Consider the following 23,987-nt stretch of genomic DNA (forward strand, 5'->3'; position numbering starts at 1 on the left):
GCAAAGGGACTCAGCCATCCATATATATGTATCCATTCTCCTCCAAACTCAAAGGGGAGCAAGTTTTAAAGGAGGAACAGGAGTTGGGCTTGACTTCCCCAATTTCTTGGTGGAGGAAGAGTGGAAGGAATGGGCAGAAAGAAGACAGTGGTTCAAACTATGACTGTTGAATTAAGGTTAGAAATTAGGAGATGGATTAAAGGAAAAATTATATTGAATCAAAAGGAAAGGGAGAGGGAAGAATCTAGGATTCTCCCTAAGTTTCTGGATTGAGGCACTTGGGTTGGTGTTCCTACCATTTATGCAGATAAAGAATACAGGAGAAGGAATATGAATTGTCATTTTATTTGCTTTTCAAATTCTCTGCAAAAACTGTTCTGCCTTCCACCCTCCCCCATAAAAACAGAACACCAAAATAGTAGGTTGGGACTTTTCTTCTTCTTTTAAACTGACCTGGCAATAAACTGAATTATCCCATACACTCAGGCCTCCTGCAGAGCAGGCAAGAATTCTACCACTGAACTACCAATGCTGCTAAACTGAATTATGCCATACCCTCTCCTTTCTCTTCACTGGATTCTATTAGCACACAGTTACAGGAACCAAAAATTCATCTGAGGCTAAGAGACAATGATTATCTATTATAGGTAGATTATTAAGATTCTTATGACTACTTTGTACTCTGTGAAATGTTCAAAGATTAGATTATAATATGAGGTTTGCGTTTGCATGGTAGTATTCCTCATGACCTCTGTACAAATGGTATCTATGGCACTGATAAGCCTACCAAGGACAAAGGTTCATGTCATAGGAAGCTGCAACTTTTACAAGTCATCCTGACATTTCGTTTTCCTCGTATTTTTTAGGCCAGAATTAGGTCATCTCAAAATGGGGACTGAGGAAAAACTATCAAACCAACAAAAACCAAAAGACAAAGGTAGAAGTTAAAGAAAGAGAAAATAATCTGTATAGGGGTTTTCTCTAAGGAAAAAAGTAACAGAATTCCCTAAAATCTCTCTACTGGTATGGCATTACTATTTTGAAATTAATATATTCACTTTTAGTTTCCAAAGTTTGTTCATTTCATGGCAAATAACAGGTGGCAGCACACTGTTCTTAAAACACAGTTTCCCATCTGGGAAAAAAAGGAGGGGGTGGTTCTGGAGAAGTTGTGTATAAATCAAGGTTATGGAAATTAAATTATATTTTATCATTACATAACTTCTTTATCATAATTTCTGGTTGATATGCAATAAAGAATGGCTTCTAAAGTTGAAAACTTGTCCTTAGCCTCTGTAAGTTAATAAATCAACACTTAAATGCATTGGAGAGCAACTTTCCAATGAAAAATCTTTTCATCTGTGAATAATCCCCATTCTTAATGCATTTCATCTGTTTCAGGTATATTTCAATATGTGTATATTAAGTCAAAAGAGGGGTGCATCCTGCATTGCATCACTGTCACTAGAAAAAACCTGGAATGTGTTAATTGTGTTAATGGATGAACAGAATAAATGCTAAAAAACAGGAGTACACTGCCTGGGTGTCTAATCTCCAGCGGATCATTTGTGGGGCACTTGGGGCCCCTCAGCCTGGTGCTCACTTGCTGAGTGTGCATGTTCCTCCAAAGGTGGTTCATCTGCTCCCTGAACTGAAGCATATCCAGATGAAGCCGTCTCACTGTGGTTATCCTCTTCATGAGGAGAGGCATTACTGGAAGTTTCATTGGATACAGGAACTTGTAAAGACACTGACCCATCTTCAACATCCACCTGTGGAAAGCATTTGACCACATTAACAGGCTCTGAGAGTACATGCTTTTCCTTGACATATTATTACCAAGTTTCTTCATAGGTGACTTCTTAGAGCAAGGTTTCTTGACTTTTGAAACTTACAATCCATTTTTTGATGATCACAAACATCTCTTGCTGGTCCCAGCCAGAGCACTGGACTAACAGGTTCCAATGGGGTGAAAGATGTTACAGGCAGACTGTCATCAAATAAACATTTGACATGTTTATTTGGGTGAACACTTCATAATATAATGCCTGAGACAAGGAACGCACTCAAAAGACAAATTCCTATGCTGTCCCCTAGGAGTACTGAGAATCACTGTCATCTATATATCTCAAGTCAGGAAGATTCTGTTGAGCTTGACTCTCTGTTGTGCATATTGTGAAACAGGTAGTTTTTTCACTTATGAAATATAATTCAATATTTATTATACTTTCTCAAACTTTACATGGTCATTTAACTACAAGTTTGGTTGCAATGCAATAGTAAGATAGTAAAAAACAACAAGGGGTATCAGAAGTCAGCTGGGGTTATCACTTCAAGTTCTGACCACATAATAAGTACATTTGAGGAGGGGGAAGAAGGAGGAAAATAGAGGTGGTCCAACATGGCATCTCACTGTCACTATGATATAAGTAGTTCCCATTTTTGGTATAACCTATAAGTCTAGCACATTGTATAGTTTAAAAATAGCATGATAACTTCCTGAAGGTTAAGATATATAAATAACACACTGCTTAAGTTCCTTTGTATAAATAGTTTAGCAATGCCTACCTCAATTCCCAAAGCTTTGAGTATGTCACATTTGCACATGGGGCAAGTCCTGTGTTCTAACAGCCATGGGTCAACACATGTCTTATGGAAAATGTGGCTAATGAAGGAAAAAACATATAAATTGGTTATCTGTTGTGAAATAGCAACAACACTTTGCCTAATATACTAACAGGTTACTCTCTAAGTTTACTTGGTCTTTTAACAAATGACTTTTTTCCCTTTAAAACACACAATTACAGAATCAAAATTTAGAAATTTCATAATACAGTACTTTTAAATATAAAAGCCTCATTACACTAGCTTCATAAAAACTATTTTCAATACCACTTACTTAAAAAATAGTTAAGATATTGCCTGACCTAACATGGACAGTAATTTGGATCTTGATTTTTTTGTTATACCCTAACTAGACCATTCAGGTATGACCTAAATCAAATTCCTTATGCTTATACGGTGGAAGTGAGAAATAGATTTAAGGGACTAGATCTGATAGATAGAGTGCCTGATGAACTATGGATGGAGGTTCACGACACTGTACAGGAGACAGGGATCAAGACCATCCCCATGGAAAAGAAATGCAAAAAAGCAAAATGGCTGTCTGGGGAGGCCTTACAAATAGCTGTGAAAAGAAGAGAAGTGAAAAGCAAAGGAGAAAAGGAAAGATATAAGCATCTGAATGCAGAATTCCAAAGAATAATAAGGAGAGATAAGAAAGCCTTCCTCAGTGATCACTGCAAAGAAATAGAGGAAAAGAACAGAATGGGAAAGACTAGAGATCTCTTCAAGAAAATTAGAGATACCAAGGGAACATTTCATGCAAAGATGGGCTCGATAAAGGACAAAAATGGTATGGACCTAACAGAAGCAGAAGATATTAAGAAGAGGTGGCAAGAATACACAGAACTGTACACAAAAGATCTTCATGACCAAGATAATCACGATGGTGTGATCAAGTGGTGTGAAGTCAAGTGGGCCTTAGAAAGCATCACTACGAACAACGCTAGTGGAGGTGATGGAATTCCAGTTGAGCTGTTTCAAATCCTGAAAGATGATGCTGTGAAAGTGCTGCACTCAATATGCCAGCAAATTTGGAAAACTCAGCAGTGGCCACAGGACTGGAAAAGGTCAGTTTTCATTCCAATCCCCAAAAAAGGCAAGGCCAAAGAATGCTCAAACTACTGCACAGTTGCACTCATCTCACACGCTAGTAAAGTAATGCTCAAAATTCTCCAAGCCAGGCTTCAGCAATACATGAACTGTGAACTTCCAGATGTTCAAGCTGGTTTTAGAAAAGGCAGAGGAACCAGAGATCAAATTGCCAACATCTGCTGGATCATGGAAAAAGCAAGAGAGTTCCAGAAAAACATCTATTTCTGCTTTATTGACTATGGTAAAGCCTTTGACTGTGTAGATCACAATAAACTGTGGAAAATTCTGAAAGAGATGGGAATACCAGACCACCTGACCGGCCTCTTGAGAAATCTATATGCAGGTCAGGGAGCAACAGTTAGAACTGGACATGGAACAACAGACTGGTTCCAAATAGGAAAAAGAGTACGTCAAGGCTGTATATTGTCACCCTGCTTATTTAACTTATATGCAGAGTACATCATGAGAAACGCCGGGATGGAAGAAGCACAAGCTGGAATCAAGATTGCTGGGAGAAATATCAATAACCTCAGATACGCAGATGACACCACCCTTATGGCAGAAAGCGACGAGGAACTGAAAGGCCTCTTGATGAAAGTGAAAGAGGAGAATGAAAAAGTTGGCTTAAAGCTCAACATTCAGAAAACAAAGATCATGGCATCTGGTCCCATCACTTCATGGGAAATAGATGGGGAAACAGTAGAAACAGTGTCAGACTTTATTTTGGGGGGCTCCAAAATCACTGCAGATGGTGACTGCAGCCATGAAATTAAAAGACGCTTACTCCTTGGAAGGAAAGTTATGACCAACCTAGATAGCATATTCAAAAGCAGAGACATTACTTTACCAACAAAGGTCCATCTAGTCAAGGCTATGGTTTTTCCAGTGGTCATGTATGGATGTGAGTTGGACTGTGAAGAAAGCTGAACATCAAAGAATTAATGCTTTTGAACTGTGGTGTTGGAGAAGACTCTTGAGAGTCCCTTGGACTGCAAGGAGATCCAACCAGTCCATTCTAAAGGAGATCAGTCCTGGGTGTTCTTTGGAAGGAATGATGCTAAAGCTGAAACTCCAATACTTTGGCCACCTCATGCAAAGGGTTGACTCACTGGAAAAGACTCTGATGCTGGGAGGAATTGGGGGCAGGAGGAGAAGGGGAAGACAGAGGATGAGATGGCTGGATGGTATCACTGTCTTGATGGACGTGAATTTGAGTGAACTCCAGGAGTTGGTGATGGACAGGGAGGCCTGGCGTACTGCGACTCATGGGGTCGCAAAGAGTTGGACGTGACTGAGCGACTGAACTGAACTATAAAATGGTACAGTTAGTCAGTCATTCTTTATAATATAGACAAAAGTATTGAGTTCAAAATAATTCTGATAATTTAGGAAATGTGACAAATTCCAAGAATACCATTATTTAATAGCAAAAAGGAAGAATGTTAAGAATAACTTCCAGGAGATGGATAATGAGAAGCTAATGAAGACTTCCAAATAGGTGCTCATAAATTGATTTCATTTTTTTCTCAACAGGATGGGCAGAAGTCTTTTTAATTAAATTATCCAGTACCGCACAAGCTGGCTACACACACACACACACACACACACACACACACACACAATAAACAGTGGTGCTAGCTAGGTTCTCAGTTTTTTACAGAGGTAGTTTCCAAATTACCAGATTATGGAAACTTCATATAATTAGCCTTATACTATTTCCAATGATATTAAAAATAAAGTAATCATCTGTATTTGAGTGAAAAGAAGTTAAAAACAAACACTTTCTTTATTTGGAGACATTCAAAATAGTTTCCTGCACTATAATCATTTTTGTAAATCAGCTATTTTTTAACAACATAAAAGAAAATCAAACTTACTTGCAGGTTAAGATGCGCACCAAATCATTTGGTTTATATAGTTCAATACACACGGCACAGCTATCTCCATCAGGGCCAATTTCCTAAGAGCAAAGAGTTACTACTGTTATTCTGATGGATAAGAAAAATACACTAAACTACAGAGCAAGATCAGAATATACATGTATTTAATACATTACTTAAATTCCTACAGAAGGAGCATCATATTACTAAAATGACTTTCAATAAAAAATTTAAAATTATCTAGACTTAACTGAAATCTTAAAAAAAAGCCAAACTTATAGAAACAGAGTAGAAAAGTAGTTTCCAAGGGCTAAGGAGTGGGGAAAATAGGGAGAAGTTAGTAAAAGGGTACAAATTTTCAACTATGAGGTCTGAAGATCTAATATAATACATGGTGATGAGAGTTGATAACACTGTGTATTATGTAATTGAAATTAGAAAATAAAATACTTAGAATTTAAAAAGTAAAAGCAGAGGATTCCTGAGTAGCCTGGTGGTTAGGATTCTGGGCTTTCACTGCCATCAGTTCAGTTCAGTTCAGTTGCTCAGTTGTGTCCGACTCTTTACAACCCCATGAATCGCAGCACACCAGGCCTCCCTGTCCATCACCAACTCCTGGAGTTTACCCAAACTCATGTCCATCGAGTCAGTGATGCCATCCAACCATCTCATCCTCTGTCATCCCCTTCTCTTCCTGCCCCAATCCCTCCCAGCATCAGGGTCTTTTCCAATGAGTCAACTCTTCACTGCCATAACCTGGGTTCAATTCCTAGTCGGGGAACTCAGATCTTGCAAGCCATGTAGCATGGCAGAAATAAATAAATAAATGTAAAAGAATAAAGTCAACCCAAGAGGAATAGTATAAAGAGAAACATGTAGCACTGACGTAAACTTTTTCTTGGTTTTAGAATTTACTCAGTGCCATAAGTTCTTTCGGAGAAGGCAATGGCACCGCACTCCAGCACTCTTGCCTGGAAAATCCCACTGACGGCAGAGCCTGGTAGGCTGCAGTCCATGGGGTCGCTAAGAGTCGGACACGACTGAGTGACTTCACTTTCACTTTTCACTTTCACGCATTGGAGAAGGAAATGGCAACCCAGCCCAGTGTTCTTGCCTGGAGAATCCCAGGGATGGGGGAGACTGGTGGGCTTCTGTCTATGGGGTCGCACAGAGTCAGACATGACTGAAGCGACTTAGCAGCAGCAGTATAAGTTCTTTGGCTATGTTTTTCCATTAAAAAAATTAAGGTATAATTCACATGAAGTTAAATTCATTCTAAATGTTGAGTAAACAGTTTTGCAAGTTTGGAGAAGCATGCAGTCACTTAATTCCCACCATAATCAAGACACAGGATAGTCCTGGTACTCCAATAAATTCCTCTATATCCCTTTGTAATTAACCCCCTCCTTTTACCTCTATCTTCTGTTACCCACTGATTTGTTTTTCAGTGCCTTCTATTTTGGCTTATCCAGGGTATCTTATAAGTGGAATTGTGTATTATATAGCCTTTGAGTCTGGCTTCTTTTACTTAACGCATTTACAATTCATCCCTGTTGGTGAATACATCAGTAGGGTTCTGCTGTTTTTATGGCTAAGTAGTACTCTTTAATATAGATGTACCACAGTTTTTTATCCATTCACCATTTGAAGGACATTTGGCTTCTTTTCAGTTTTGGGTAATCATCAGTAAAGCTTCCCTGAACAATTCTGAACAAGCATGAATGGGTAAAAACTTAGCCGTGAGATTGCTGGGTTCTTTGGAGAATGTATATTTGACTTCATAAAATTGCCAAATCACTTTCCAAACTGGCTGTATATTGCATTCTCACCACCAAACGCATGAAAGTTCCAGCTGTTCCACATCTGACCAGCTATTGGTATTGTAGGTTCAACTGGTTTTAGCCATTCTAATAAATGTGCTGTGGGTATCACACTGCGGTTTTAATTTGCACTTCCCTAATGATGAACGATGTTGAGCAACATTTTATGTGCTTCTTTGCCAACCATATATTTCTTTGGTAAAATGTCTGTTTTGCCCATTTTTACACTAGGTTGCTTTTTCTTTTGTTGAATTTTGAGAGTTCTTTATATATTCTGGATACAGTCCTTTATCAGATATGGATTTGCAAATATATTCTCCAAGTCCGTGGCTCATCTTTTCAGTATCTTAACAGTGTCTTTCAAAGAGCAAAAGCTAATTTTAACAGTCAAATTTCTCATTTTTTTCTTTAATGGACTTGTTTTTGGTATCATATCTAAATAATTTTTGCCTAACTCAAGCAACAGAGATATTTTTTTTCAAAGTTCTCTTATAAAACTTCATAGTTCTAGGTTTTATATTTAAGTCTGTGGTCCATTTTGAGTTAATTTTTACAGAGAGTATAAAGCATGGGCTGAGGTTCATTTTTCATTTTTTCTGTATATGGATATTCAGTCATTGTTTATGCTGAGCCAACAAATGGCTGTCCTTTTCTTTTTAACTGCTTTTGCATCTTTGTCTAAAATCAATTGATCTTATATGTGTAGGTCTATTTCTGGACTGTCTCTTCTGTTCCAAAGATCTAAAGGTCCAGCCTTTTCCTAATACCACACCTTCTTGACTACTGTAACTTTAAAAAAAACTATGCAAATCAGGAAACATTAGTTATCCAAACTTGTTGTTTATCAGAATTATTTTGGTTATTCTAGTTCTCTTGCTTTTCCAAACAAACTCAGAATCAACTTGTCAATTTCTACAAAAGATGCAACTAATATTTTGATTGAAACGGTATTGAATCTTTAGTTTGGGAAGAGTCTTCTAACTCATGAACATGGTATATCCCCATTCCTTTAGGTCTTCTTTGATTTTTTTCTTTCTTTGATATTTTGCAGTTTTCAGCATATAGATCTTATACATATTTTATAAGATGTATACCTAAGTATACAATGGTTTTGGTGCTATTATAGATGGTATTTTTTTTCTATTTCAGTTAAGTTCTATAGCTATAATTTCATTGTAGTACAAACCTCTATAGCAATTTTTTATATGGGTTTTAAACATCAATGGTACTTTTCAACTGTGCTGAATCTGAAAATTGATGTTCAAGTAAAGTTGTACTTAAGTACTATATTGATCTTCTGTTGTTGCTATAACAAATTACAATAACTTAGTGGCTTAAAATGACACAAACTTATACTCTGGGTGTTATTGCTCATGGACCATTTCTTGTACCACTCCAATCTCTTACTTCCATTGTCACATCTCCTACTTCACTGTCAAATCTCCTCTTTCCTCCCTCGTATAAGAACACTGTGATTATATTTAGGCCCCACTTGGATGATCCCCTGGAGAAGGCAATGGCAACCCACTCCAGTATCTTGCCTGCAAAATCCGACAGAGGAGCCTGGTAGGCTACAGTCCATGGGGTTGCAAAGAGTCGGACATGACTGAGGGACTTCACTTTCACTTGGATAATCTAGGATAATCTTCCCATCTCAAGATCCTTACCTTAATCACATCTGCAAAGTCTTTTTTGCCATATAAGATAACATTTACAGGCTCCAGGGATTAAAAAAAAAAACCTAGATGTCCTTGGGGATCATTATTCAGCCAACCTCCAGCATTAAATAGATTAAAAAATCAGTTATATTTATAAATTCCAACTAAAATCATACTTTGGAAGAACATGAACTTTAAAAAATGGATTGGTAGCACTGCTTTAAAAAAATAGCATTTAAAAGTCATAAATGCACCTTGTCTCCTTGCTTCAGTGTACGGAGTTGAAGCCTTCCAATAGCTTTTTTAGCATCTGCCTTTAACTGTCTCTGTAATAAAAAATAGCATGTATTAGAAAAAAAAATTTAAACAAATATGATAAAAGAGTTAGAGAGGATTAATAAATATTTATAAGGTAAAAGTCAGTGTATAAGTAAATGCTGAAAGGCACAATTTAATTAACCATAAAAAATGTCCATTTATCTCATATCAAACAGGAATTTTTAAAATTACTGAAACCTTATATTTCCTACCTTCTTAAACAGCAGCTTTGGGCCACAATGATAAAGCTCTATGTCCCTATTTCAAATGAATTCAGATGCTATGAATTTTCAAAGCAGTTTTCCTATTTTCAAAAGCCCAGAAGGTCTTAGAGTACATATTTTCCAATTTCTTTCTCTTTTTTTTTTTTGAATAGTGTCTTGTTTGGTAGAAAGTGCATAGGATTTGGAGTCAAATGAACCTAGATTCAAACTCTGACTTTGTCACTCATGAAATGAAAAATCCTGGACAAGTCATTAAATTCTTGTGCTTGTTTACTCATCTATAAAGTTAGGGCAACATCAATCCTTCCAGTGTTATTCAGTACCAGGGGGAAAAAATTGCTGTTTATAACCACTACTGCCTTGTAAGGTGGGTGGATTCTGAGAGTTTTTGGTTTATTTCACTTAACATATACCTAGATGAGTCTGGATATGCAAAGGCAAGTCCATGGTTCATTTAGGGAATAAGGACTAAAATATTACATTTATATCTATCTATTCATATATACACATATGTATATATTTGAATCAAAAGTGAGGTTTTAATATGGAATCTAGAAAAATGGTACCAATGAACCTATTTGTAGGGGAAGAATAGAGACTCAGACATAGAGAATAGACTTATAGACATAGCGGGGGCAGGAGAGGCTGGGAAAAATTGAGACAGTAGCATTGAAATGTATACATATTATCATGTGCAAAACAAACAGCTAGTGGGAAGTTGCTGTATTAACACAGGGAGCTCAACCTGCTGCTCTGTGACAACCTAGAGGGGTTGGATGGGGTGGGAGATGGGAGGGAGGTGCAAGAGGGAGGGAGCCTATGTATACCTAAGGCTGATTCATGTTGATGTAGGGCAGAAATCAATGCAACACTGTAAAGCAATTATCCTTCAAATAAAAATAAATTTAAAAATTAAATTTAAAAAAGTATGGGGGAAATCTAAAAGGCGAGGGAAAAGTGAGAAGGAAAGGAATCAATGAGAGACTATCTCTTTGTGTGGGATGCACTGGCGGGTGGGGGTGGGGAGAAAGCCAGGTAGTATGAGACATTCAGTGTTAATTTGAAATTATTTGTGATGCCACAAATAAACCTTCCTTCTATTTCAGTAAAAATCTACCACATATATGAATGCCTCAAGAAAAGATAATATATGTGTAAATTGAAGAAGAGGCCAGGTTTCATGCCTGGGTGGATGCTGTGTGGAATAGAGAGATAGCATGTTTAGCAGGGCAAGATGATAAGCAATCTTCCTATTTTGTATTGTGAAATGAACAAACTTAGAGAAATTCAGCAAAAAGTAGATGGGTAGAACCAGAAGTCTGTGAGAATGTCAACAGCTTCCTCATCCCCCTGTATGTACCTCCATCCCCAGCAGGGAGACCCCCTAGTGGACATCAAGGCTATATGAAAATTAGAGATAATTTAAGTGTTTGTCACTCAGTCGTGTCCCACTCTCTGTGATCTCATGGACTGTAACCCACCAGGCTGCTCTGTCCATGGGATTTCCCAGGCAAGAATACTGGAGCAAGTTGCCATTTCCTTCTCCAGGGGGATCTTCCCAACCCAGGGATCAAACCCGGGTCTCCCACATTGCAGGCAGATTCTATACCATCTGAACCACCAGGAAAGCTATGTAAGTAAAGTATCCAGCATAATGTCTGGCTGATAGCAGACACTCAATAAAATGTTTATTAAATGAAAATATAAAATATTTTCATCAATAAGCATATTTATGCCTGTCTGTAGCAAATATATTTTGGATGAGAATAATCCATGAGTATAGGTATGTGAAGCTATTCCTTAATACCCAAATCCGCCTCCTATGTAAGATATCATTTTGTGAAAGGATGCCAAGGTGATTCCTGCCAAAGTATTTTTCTGCTGTCACAGTAGCAGCAGAAACTTCTCAGATTGTTATCTGACAGGCAAACATAGCTCATAGAAACAGTTAATAGGAAGGCCTAGCCCTTAGAATAATTGAAGCCCTTTCACTCCCTGTTTGGAAGACTTAATCATGGAATTCACTCACAAGGGGAATTTTATGATGGTACTTAATTTTGAGCCTAAATATGACATCAAGGTAGTCATCTTTTGTTTACTGTGGCTTGAAGTAGGAAGCTAGTACTACTACTTCCTTATATTTATATAATTATTTAAAAATTTTTTAGTTTGTTTTTTCTTTCTTTTTTATTTTTTTTTAAATTGTGGAAGTTATGATAGCACATTTACAGGAGACTTAGAAAATACCTTTTATATAATTTAAAATTATTTGTGATATCTATTACCTCACTTAATCCTCACAATAGCCCCTAAAGGAGACAATATCTCTATTTTAATGTCATTCAAATGGAGGCTTGCAAAAGTAAAATAATTTGTCCAAAAGGGAATGCAACCTCTAAACGACAGAGTTAGTGCAGGAAGTCTGCTCTTCATACCCCAAGATTCCATTATAATACAGCCATCCAAAATCATTTGAAGTTTTACCAACTCCTAGATTCTATGGTCTGGCAAATTGTGGCCAGTTCTTATAGTGAACAAGCAGTATGCCCACAGGGCTCTGGCCTCAGCCTAAACTTCCAAGCATTACTACTTTCGTTTCCTATAAAACATAAGCTATTTCGACATGAAGAAGAGAAAAATGCATATGATACAAAAACAGAGCCAACAAGAGAAAACAAGAGAAAGTGAAATAAGAGAAGGAAAAAGTAAAGTTGATGAGAAGTTTTTGACAACCATTTTGCACTTTGTCTTTAGAGCACTTCTGACTTAGGTTTAAGCAGCCAGCTCCACGACAACTGGGGAAATGTACTCACAAGGAAGTGATACATCTCTAGTGTATTTACATGATTAAGCCTGCACAGTTTGATTTCTCATTCCAAAATATTCAACAAAATATAAATACATGAGCCTCCAGTGCTAGTGCTTATCAGTTCATTAGGGATGAATGCTAACTATACAACTTTGATTATATCCAAGACTAACTGCAAATTAATTTGAGAGGTGGGATCAAAAGCAAACTTTAAATATCCTAAGCAAGGGACTTGATTATGAAGGATCTCTAAAAGATTTTGTAGCACAGCATATACCAGTGTTTAAGGAAGCAGCCCTAGGATTTTAAAAAGCCTTTGAAAGGAAATCTGAATGTTTCCAATAACTCCTACCAAGCTTTTATAAGGAAAATATATTTCTTTCAATACGGAGGTGTGACTTGTGGTTTTGTTAAGAAGCACAATTTTTAGAACCTGAATAAAGGTTTTTAAACTGCCATCAGCACTCAAAATATTAATATTTCACTGTCACATTGATAGGAGGAGTTTCCAAGATGCGCCCATTCCTCTAAATACTGACATACGAGAACAAGATTAAGACCAAGTAGTTTATATTAAGGGCTTCCCAGGGGGAGAAGGGGACAACAGAGGATGAGATGGTTGGATGGCATCACTGACTCAATGGACAAGAGTTTGAGCAAACTCCAGGAGATGGTGAAGGACAGGCAAGGCTGGCATGCTACTGTCCATGGGGTCACAAAGAGTAAGACACAAAGAGTAAACCTGGTGTGCTACAGTCCGTGGGGTCGCAGAGTCAGGCACGACTGAGCAACTGAACAACAACAGGTGGCGGTAGTTGTATAGAATCTGACTGCCAATGCAGGTTCAATCCCTGCGCTGGGAAGATCTGGAGTAAGAGATGGCACCTCACTCCAGTATCCTTACCTGGAAAAATTCCATGGGCAGAGGAACCTGGTGGGCTACAGTCCATGGGACCGCAAAGAGTCAGACACGAATGAGCACAGCACAGTACAGTTTATAATTAAATACATTAAATACATTGAGATTTCGCTGGTGGCTCAGACAGCAAAGCATCTGCCCACAATGCAGGAGACCCCAGTTCAATCCCTGGGTCAAAAAGATCCCCTGGAGAAGGGAATGGAAACACAATCCAGGATTCTTGTCTGGAGAATTCCACGGACAGAGGAGCTTTTCAGGCTACAATTCATGGGGTCACAAGAAGTCGGACATGACTAAGAAATTAACGTTTTGGGAAATATCTCTCCAATTCTGTCCCCTCACCAGTAAGTAGGAATACTAATAATCCTATATAGGATTGTTACAACAATATTTTGGGCTTCCCTGGTGGCTCAGCAGTAAAGAATTCACCTGTCAATGCAGGAAACATAAGAGACACAGGTTCAATCCCTGGGTTGGGAAGATCACCTAGAGAAAAAAATGGCAACCCACTCTAGTATTCTTGCCTGGGAAATGCCATAGATAGAGGAGCCTGGTGGGCTACAGTCGCAAAAGTGTCAGACACAACTTAGTAACTAAACAACACGTTTGAATAATATTAAGTCAAACCTTTGGATCCCCCTTTATGCTTTAATATTTAAAGACAATGTGCCTAATGCAAACTATAATTTATGTTTTACTTCTTAAAAAACAGAACTTCAAGAGTTTATCTACTTTGCTACACAAATTACTTCGGACACCTTTTCAGTACCTCTCCATCATATCAGAATTCCTATCCTATAAATTCCAACAGCACGTGGTTTCCACCTCTTATATTCTGTAGTTGTATTATTCGTGTGTCTTTTTCTCCTAGTAGGTTGTGAGTAGGTGGAAGACTGGGCCTTAATTATTTTTTTTTAAAATCCCCATAATGCTTAATCTTTGTTCAAAGAATAGCTTTTGAATTTAGAAAAAGAGATTTTCTCATCTAAGTTTTATTCATTAAAAGCCTCTACTCAATCAATTTTGAGGGGAAAAAAAGGTTTAGAGAACATGTATTGGACTCCTGCCATGCCTCAGGTTTAACCCTAAGTTTTACAAGTGCCATCTTGTTTAAACAGTAACAACCTTATGGAATAGGCATTTTAATATCCAAATTTTATAGACAAGAAAAGGTCCTGAAGCTTGACTAAAGGCCAGGCAGCTGGTTAGTTGCAGAGCTGTGATTCAATTCAAGCCCAGGTTCTATCTGGCTTTAAAGCCCATGATCTCTCCACTATAGTACACTGCCTCCATTGTGTAGCAGCAAAGAAGCCTTTAAAGGGCTTCACATTCCTTGTGAAGAAGATAAATGAAAGAAAAAAACCCCTCAAAGTCAGCTATTATCCAATCTTCAAATCCTTCTTCATTTGACTACTTACTGTGATTTGGGGAACTCTCTTAAACAAGTATTTTATATCAACATATTCTACCCACCTCTTCCCCAGTTCTAAGAGATACCTGGTCTAAGAAAATTTGGCAGAGTAGAAGACTGATTCAAAGCAGCTTGGTTGTTGGCCAATTTTGTTAACAGAAGCTTAATGTCATTATTCAAAAGCTGAGATGGTTCTAGTCACTGACGAATTTCAGCTGTACAGTTTCTTTTGTTGTTGTTCTGAGTGACACTTTAAGTGGGCCGAAAATGAAGATTTGCAGCAATTCTCATCCTATATTACAATGTTCAATTTTTAAATTACAGTGAACACAAAGATATTCTACCTATTTTACCTATGAATTTATATTGAACTAAGTGAAATAAATGTTTTAGTCTGGTTATTTGTCAGCCTGATTCTTGGCCCCAAGGTATTCAGCTTTCAGTTTAACTGAAACCCACATAAATAACTAGGCATGTAGTCAAAACTAATTACTTGATGGGGGGCTGGGTAGGGTGAGTATATAAAAGAAAGAAAAGAACATGGATATAAGCAAACTAGATTTTCCTGTTCTTAAGCCACCACTTTTTTAAAAATAAAAACTTTCATAAAAATTTGGCTCAGAATTTATAAAACAGAAAACTTAAAATCAAGAATTATGGTAAGAGGATTCTTTTACTCAGATTCTTGTGAACAAAATCAAAATCTGAGTGTTGTGGCTATTTTGATATATGAGAACTGAGAGAAATCTATTTGTTCCCCAATCAAAAACCTATGCATCGAATCACTGTGTCATACATCTGAAACTAATATAATATTGTATGTCAATTATACTTCAATTTGAAAAGTTAAAGTTTGCATGCTGCAACTGAAGATTCCACATGCTGCAACAAAGATCTGACACAGCCAAATAAATAAAAATAATTTTTAAAAGGAGTAAGCAAAGACACCCCTATGTATAATATTTGAATGGGAGGATTCCTAAAGGAAAGAGGAGCTGCAGACTGTAACACAGCTTCCCATAAGTCTATGGAATTACAGAAATACGAGTACAGATCATTTGCATGAAGATGATCCCTGTGAACAGTGTGAAGAAATACACTGTAAGGAAGAGCATTGAGAAAAGGGGGAATTTGACCCAGGGGATAGGTTATGACTCAGATTATAGCATTTTTTCAAAGACACAATCAAAACCTTTATTATAGTAAGTGAATATTTTTTTTTAAGTCCTGAGAGACTCATTGTAAGAGCTTCCTTTTGTTCAATGAGAAAATCACAGAAAGACTATAAAACTAGGTCCTACTCAGATAAGAATTTGTTTAATCTGCTCTTCTCATGTAAGAACCAAACCAGTAGTTTTGTAAAGGGTTCTAAACCTCAAATTTAAGCAGGAACAGACACATACAAATGCACCCACTATAAACATATATATCTCTATAGATAGATATCTATATAGATAGATAGATAGATAGATAGATAGATAGATACTGGTACAGTATGCAGACACCTGGTAAGTCTTCCAGTTAATTTCATATACTAGGAGAGCAGAGAAAACTTAATGTGACCGACTAGAAATGTTTCAGATATTTTTAGTCATGCTTTAAGTTCAAGGACAAATTTTAAGATATTAATGTAGCTAAGTTCTTCCTCATCTGAGACCACACAGGAGTGCTATCTCTTTGGCAGCAAACTTCAAGGACACATGTGACAGATCTCTGCTCAGGAAGCCAATTTGAATCTCAGGATGTGAGGCTTAGATGGGGAACTGACTGGTCACTACATAATTCTGCTAGCAGTAGGCCATGCTGCCCCAAACTCAGGACCCCAACAATGAAGCCAAGTGCATATTATTTATCTTGATTATTATGCCAAGCACCCATGACAAACTGGTACAACATGGTCCATTGCTTCAGATGTATATAACAAAATCATCAACCGTTCACATAAAGAACACTTTGACTAATCTATTTTGTAAATTAAAGTCTATACCACTTAATCTCCATCATCTATTTCTGCCCCCCAGCCGGATCCCCCTCACCTTTGACAACCACCTATTTGTTCTCTGTATCTATGACTCTGTGCCTATTTGGTTATGTTTGTTCATTTGTTTTGTTCTTTAGAATCCACATGTAAGTGAAATCATACACTATTTGTCTTTCTCTGCCTGATTTACTTCACTTAGCATAATATCTTCTAGGTCCATTCATGTTGTCGCAAGTGGTTAAGATTCCATTCTTTTTATGGCTGAATAATATTTCACTGTATATAGGAGATAAAGAGGTACAAATTTCAGTTACAAAATAAATGAGTAACAGGTATAAAATGCACAGTGTGTGGAATATAGTCAGTAATTATGAGTGTGTGCATGCTAAGTCAACTCTCTAGGCAAGAATACTAGAGTAGATTGCCATTTCCTTCTACAGGGGATCTTCCCAACCCAGGGATCAAACTCAAGTCTCCTGCATTGGCAGGAAGGTTCTTTACCACTAGCGCCATCTGGAAGCCATCAATAATTATTCAGTATCTTTTTATGGTGACAAGTAACAACTATACAATCATGGTGATCATTTTGAAATGCACAGAAATATCAAATCATTGTGTTACGTACCAGGAACTAACATAGTGCTATGGGTCAATTATACTTCAAAAACAAACTTATAGAAAAAGAGGTCAGATTTGTGACTACCAGAGGCAGATACTGGGGGGAGAGGGGATTAGATAAAAGTACTCAAAAGCTACAAACTACTAATTATAAAATAAGTATGTACTAGGGATATAATGTACTATATGACAAGTATAATTAACACAGTTATATATTATAATTGAAAGTTATTAAGAGAGCAAATCCTAAGAGTTCTCATCACAAGTAAAAAAAAAATGTTTTTTTCTATCTCTTTAATGAGTATCTACATGAGATGACGGATGTTCACTAAACCTGCTGTGGTCATCATTTCAGGATGTATGTAAGTCAAATCATTATGTTGTACACCTTAAACTTACACAGAGCTTTATGTCAATTATATCTCAATAAAAGTGAAAAAAAAAAACAACAGAAAATCAAACAAAACAAACAAAATAAAACCACCTTGAGGATCATTTTCCCAGGGTTGGCTAAGGGCCAAGCATGATTTCCTGGGAGACTCCCAAGGAGTAAGCAACTAAATCTATTGTATTGTCTCTTTACAATCCACTCCCTCTCTTTTAATCAAGGTCTTTTTAACAATGAAATAGTCATATTTGGGCTTTTACAATTAGTATAGCGTTTATATATAAGCTAAGCAAGAGCAACATAACCGTATCTAATACTTGCAGAAGGCAATGAAGGATGAAAATAGGCTCAAATAAATTATTCTTCTAGTAATAGTAAGACCATTTAAGACATCTTTATATTGATGTAACAATTTAATTATCTGTTTACTCCCTTGATCTATGGCCACTTGAACTTGGTGATAACCTTGTACAGAGCTATTTAAAGTAATGAACTACATCTAATTCTTCCTCAGGCTAGTTACTCTCCATTGACATCACATGCTGGGAGGTTTTAGTTCAGTTTCCCAATACATTTGATTATCATAAAATTTGTTTATATAAGGCAGGTGAATCTTACCAACAATACCAGTATTACACCATCACAATATAGTTATGATACAGTTTCATTTGGTTACAAAAGAAATTGGGAAGTATCACAGAAGTGTTTATTAAATCTTCCTAGAATAATTGTTCTTTGCCCACATATCAGATATCATGGACAAGTGTTATTACCAGTGATGATGTCATTTCTAGGTTCCATGTTAGCTGAGGACAAAGCCCATCATTTGTTTCAAGTCACACTATTATACAGTTTTCCCACTGACTGTTGTGCAGCAAGACCGTCTCCCTTCCATGGGGAAAACATGTGTATCATTCAGCATTATTCCTACACCTCATCTCATTGGTCCATCCTTTGGTAAAAGTCAGAGATCAGTAATATAAGTTACAATTTCACCCAGAAAATTTCCATAAGCTTGAGGATCTGCATGTGTCTCAAAGATGCTCTTCAACTTCCATAAGTAAAAATGGAAAGCCATTACCCCATGACTACTTGGATCTCCATTCAAAGTAAAATAGTTAACAGACCCAGTCGTGTCAGAGTATATGCTCTTTCCCAGTGCTGAATGCTAGCACTCTCTAGCATTATTATTGGCTCTGTGTGACCATATTACCAAGTCTTTATCATCTTTCCAAGTAGATTCCCATTCTTTTCTTTGCTCTTGGAAGATGATTCCGACCAATTCGTCTATGTCAGATTAGTTTCTTTTCTTCTGAAAGACACTTTTCACTAAAAGTGAATTCAGCTTGTTCCATTAAACCAAGACAAGCTTCTATTTCACCTAGAGCCCTCTTTGGTTTCACTGGCCGATGTTTAACCCAACACGTATCTTGTTTCCATTGAGTATTGATTCCTTGAACAAGGTTAAGGTGCACGCACTGTATCCCCAAAATAGAGGGAATCCCAAGCCAGAGTCATGTGTATAGTGGTCACTCCCAAATTCAGTTTAGTCTGATCATGCCATAAGGTTTTCCATACTCTTTCTTGTCTTAGGTTAGGGTGGTCCCCAGTGAAAACATGAATCCACCTGCTGCTGCTGCTAAGTCGCTTCAGTCGTGTCTGACTCTGTGCGATCCCATAGATGGCAGCCCATCAGGCTCCTCTGTCCCTGGGATTCTCCAGGCAAGAACACTGGAGTGGCTTGCCATTTCCTTCTCCAATGCATGAAAGTGAAAAGTGAAAGGGAAGTCGCTCAGGGTCTGACTCTTCACAACTCTATGGACTGCAGCCTACCACGCTCCACCATCCATGGGATTTTCCAGGCAAGAGTACTGGAGTGGGTTGCCACTGCCTTCTCCCTGAATCCACCATATAATGCCTAATATGTTATTTTCATTCACAACCCATTGATACTTTTCATCTTGTTTAAAAGCTTTCCATCCACAAAACCAGGGATAATGTGTGTTCTGACACAGCATACTGTGGTTTGTCAGGCATACAACCACTACATGCTATCCAATATACTTTGGCATTTTGGTCATCAAATTTATGGTTATACATTTATCGATTTGCCTCACATTATCTGCTATGTGTCAAAATGGTTCAGAGGGAAGATATACTAAATAATTTAATCAATTCCTAATGTTTTAATGAAGGTAAATTTTTATGGCTCAGTTTCAGCACCATTTCGACCAGTGAAGTGGAGATAATGCAGTCAAATATTTAGTGATAGTTATAACTATCATATGCATCAAGCTCTACATTTTAAAAATGAATAGGAAGTTATGAAAATTAAATAACATGTAAATAACATTTCAGCACTCTCAAGTATATGTAAGCAAAAGGGATCATCAGTCTCATATATTTAATCTTTTAGTCACCAAAGAATAATCAGATATAGCCCATTAAATAGTGAAAGACCTCTCAAAGCCTTCTCTAAAAGGTGAGAAGTTTTAATGCTATTCTTAACTATTTGTACAGAAGTTAACTTTTTTAAGAAATAAAACTATGAAAACTACTTAAACAAGTGATGAGATCAGAGTTAAATATCAATGTAGCTTATGCAACACCAGGTAGTTCTTTATGAACTATATTATTTGCTTATGGGGTTTAGTGCCGTGTTAATAGACTTTACATAGCACTTGGAGAACAGAAATACTTACCTCACTGTGAACATTCACAAACCAAACACTCTTCTCATTGTAACTATAACCTTTGAATAGCTCATTATACTGGACACCACTTTCTTTCCAATCTCAGAGATAAAAACCAGCACAATATACAAATGTCAAATATTGACACAGTGTGAGACTACTGAATCGTCTGGCACAGGAATTTTAAGCATCCTTTTGACCACAACTAGTAACAAGCTGAACCTGCAACCAATGTGATAAGCTGCTTCTTTAAAGAGAAGCACAGAAGTCAATTAACTTTAAAAACTGAGAAAATCATCACTCCTTACCTTATGCTGGTGTCTACATCTTTACAAGGGTTTTATAATAAGATTTTAATTTTTCATCTATTCCTATGCTTATTTTCTTGCTGTCCAGAAATCCTCACTGCTCCCCCACTCTCAAATAAATTGGGTTAATCTTTGCTTATTGGAGAAAAAGTTCATGAAATGGTCAGAATCTGTCTTTGGAGAAACTTTTAAGTACATATAAAATATAATCTTCCCCCCCACTATGTGATCAGCTGAAAGCCTTAAATCCCTAGTGAGCATTCTGGAGACATGGCACACTGCTTTGCTGTTGTGTTTAGAATTCTTGAGAGGGAGAGGAGGTTAGGAAACGATTGTGGTGTGGATCAGAGTGGAAGCAAAGGAAGTGCTAAGAAGTAATCAGATCCTGGATATACAATGAAGGTAGAAACAAAGGACTTACTGACAGAGGTTATACAGGAAGTGAGAGAAAGAGAAGAATAAAGAATTAACTCCAAGTTTTCTGGCCTGGGATCAAAAGAAGTTCTTTTGAAAATGGAAGCAATTACTAGTATGTTTGGGTGTCTACAGTAACAGAAGACAAAGCAGAGGAAAGCGGGTATAGACACAGATGCAGAAATGTGGTAGACGCTTGTGGAAGTACTCTTGATTACTTCAATTTTCTCAGTGGAATAAGACCCAAAGTACATGTTGAGAGTAAAACTGGGGGTAAGTACTAGAGATGTGAAGAGAAAGGAATGTGTATGATTAGTCATCTATGAAAGAAGAAGAAATGGCTAAGAAAAGATGGTATGATTGTTGAGCAGCATTAAGCAAACTCACTCTGAGTTTGTAGTTACAAATTTAAAGTGAGATTAGCCAGTTGTAGAGATGCTAATGTTTTTCTGCTACTTCAGCTAAGCAAAGAACAGGCACAGAATAGGTGGGAAGTAGGATGTAATCAGGATTGGGTTTTGACAGCAAGTATAACAAAGAGAGAGAAGGGCCAAGGAAACCGAAGATACATGCATGGGAATGGCTATGGCAGTTAAGCTGAGTAAGGAAGAGAACTGAGGATATCAGAGGGATGAGGGGCAGTTTAAAGGTAGTAGGATCAACATTAGACAAACAGGTACTTCCCTGTTCAATGATACTTCAGTATTTTTGTTCTATTATTTCTATATCTGTACTTGTTTATACACCAGTTGTTAATATATGGGAGAAATTATGACTCTGTCACTCTGTTTGGAATCAAGCACTATATTATACACAGTTAGATCTTTAAATTTGCCTACTCATAATATTCAGCCTAGTCTCTCTTCCCAGCCCAGCCCCCAAATGAAAATGAACACATGCATAGGCACATAGGAGAAGGTAATGGCAACCCACTCCAGTATTGGATTGGAGATTGAATGGATTGGATTGGATCCAGAATTCTCCTTGCCTGGAGAATTCCATGGATAGACAGAGGAGCCTGGCAGGCTTCAGTCCATGGGGTCGCAAGAATGGGACACGACTTAGTGACTAAACCACCACCTTGTACTTTCTAGTTTCTAAATTTTCTATATTGCATATGAAATGCTTTTGTCATTTAGAAAAATGTGCAAAAGAACATATGTATTTATACCCATATATACTTAAATGTTTGCTGTGCTCTCTAATAAAGTATTAGAAGATTTAACCCAGTAGGATTAAGGCCTTAGACCAGTTTCAGAAAATAAAAGATCTGAGAGTACAGATGCTGACATACTTTTAAAAACTACCAGTTTTCACAAAATACACGCATGGATCATTGTCTAGCAAGGGAAGCATATTAAAATGCATGACACTGAATCTACAATTAAAACAGTAAAATATTTTTAAACTGGAAGAAAGGATCATTACAAACCTGCTTTCTGCTTTGAGCTCTTGCATTCCGTAATCTTCGAGCAGAATAAAAGATAAAATAGCCCACAGTTGCTGCCGTAATAATGAAAAAGGACACGGAAACAAAAAAAATCGAATAGTGATTCACCCAAGGACCATGTTTTTTCCCTACTTCAATGACCATTGTTACTTGTATGCCTTTTTGAATAGATTGCAGAATTTTGGTGCCTTTCAGATTGCCAATCATGATTGCAACAATGTCTCCTGCACCTGTAAAAGAAAAGGAATTCAGTTTTAGTTTGGTAAAGCTAAAGTATAAAATTTTCCTTAGTATAAAAATCCAATGGACACTCAATGAGACAAAGGAAGGACAATCCTTCATTCAATTAACATTTACTGGGCACATATGTATACGTAAGTTACAGGGAATATAAGCATACTGAGACTTGGTTACTGACCTTAAGGAACTCAGAGTTTAGTAAGGAAGCCATGATATTGATATATAATAAATACCTCCCCCCTTCTCAGGTTTGCTACATACAATTCAAAAGTATTGGGTTTGGAGCCCAATTTGCCTCTTACATGAAGGTTTTCTTAAAGTAGTCACCTGGATAGCACAGAATTCTCCTAGACAATGTGAGATACGGGAAAAATGAAAAATTTAACTGTATATTTCTGAATTTATAAAGTGATAGACTATCTCATGAGCCTGCTACTAAAATGTATAAGGAAGGGACTTCCCTTGAGATCCGGTGGTTAAGACTCCACACTTCCACTTCTGGGGGCATGGGTTTGATTCCTGGTTGGGGAACTAAGATTCCACATCCCATATGCAACACAGTCAAAAAAATAAAGAAAAATAAAATGTATAAGGATATATATATATATCAGGATTAATAATTTGTGATAATGAGTACAGCCCAAATGGACAACCTATACATACACACACACACACACACATATAGTACATATAGTATATACATGTGTGTGTGTGTATATATATATATATATATATATATATATATATATGTCCATGTGCCATTTTTCTATATCCTCAAAAGCAATATAAAATTTGTCCAAGGTGCCCTAAGGTTTTGTATAGACATAATCAGGTTAGCTGGAGAAGGCAATGGCAACCTGCTCCAGCACTCTTGCCTGGAAAATCCCATGGATGGAGGAGCCTGGTAGGCTGCAGTCCATGGGGTCGCTAAGAGTGGGACATGACTGAGTGACTTCACTTTCACGCATTGGAGAAGGAAATGGCAACCCACTCCAGTGTTCTTGCCTGGAGAATCCCAGGGATGGAGGAGCCTGGTAGGCTGCCATCTAGGGTCGCACAGAGTCAGACACGCCTGAAGCGACTTAGCAGCAGCAGCAGCAGCAATCAGGTTAGCAATGAATGTAACATGTACAATTGAT

The 23,987-nt window shown here is 37.3% G+C and overlaps 1 protein-coding gene across 1 annotated transcript in view; it reads right to left on the bottom strand.

Moving 5' to 3' along the window:
- The window catches only part of RNF128 (ring finger protein 128), a 63,174-nt gene that overhangs the window by 10,060 nt on the left and 29,127 nt on the right, over positions 1 to 23,987 (bottom strand). The window contains exons 2-6 of the mRNA XM_070292165.1: positions 22,591 to 22,838; positions 9,330 to 9,401; positions 5,595 to 5,677; positions 2,569 to 2,665; positions 1,604 to 1,772 (exon numbers count right to left, since the gene is read on the bottom strand). Coding sequence (XP_070148266.1) covers positions 1,604 to 1,772; positions 2,569 to 2,665; positions 5,595 to 5,677; positions 9,330 to 9,401; positions 22,591 to 22,838 — 669 coding nt within the window. The remainder of the gene's footprint in view (positions 1 to 1,603; positions 1,773 to 2,568; positions 2,666 to 5,594; positions 5,678 to 9,329; positions 9,402 to 22,590; positions 22,839 to 23,987) is intronic.

Source organism: Ovis canadensis, chromosome X (assembly GCF_042477335.2).
Source record: "Ovis canadensis isolate MfBH-ARS-UI-01 breed Bighorn chromosome X, ARS-UI_OviCan_v2, whole genome shotgun sequence".
In the NCBI taxonomy this organism is placed as follows: Eukaryota; Metazoa; Chordata; class Mammalia; order Artiodactyla; family Bovidae; genus Ovis; species Ovis canadensis.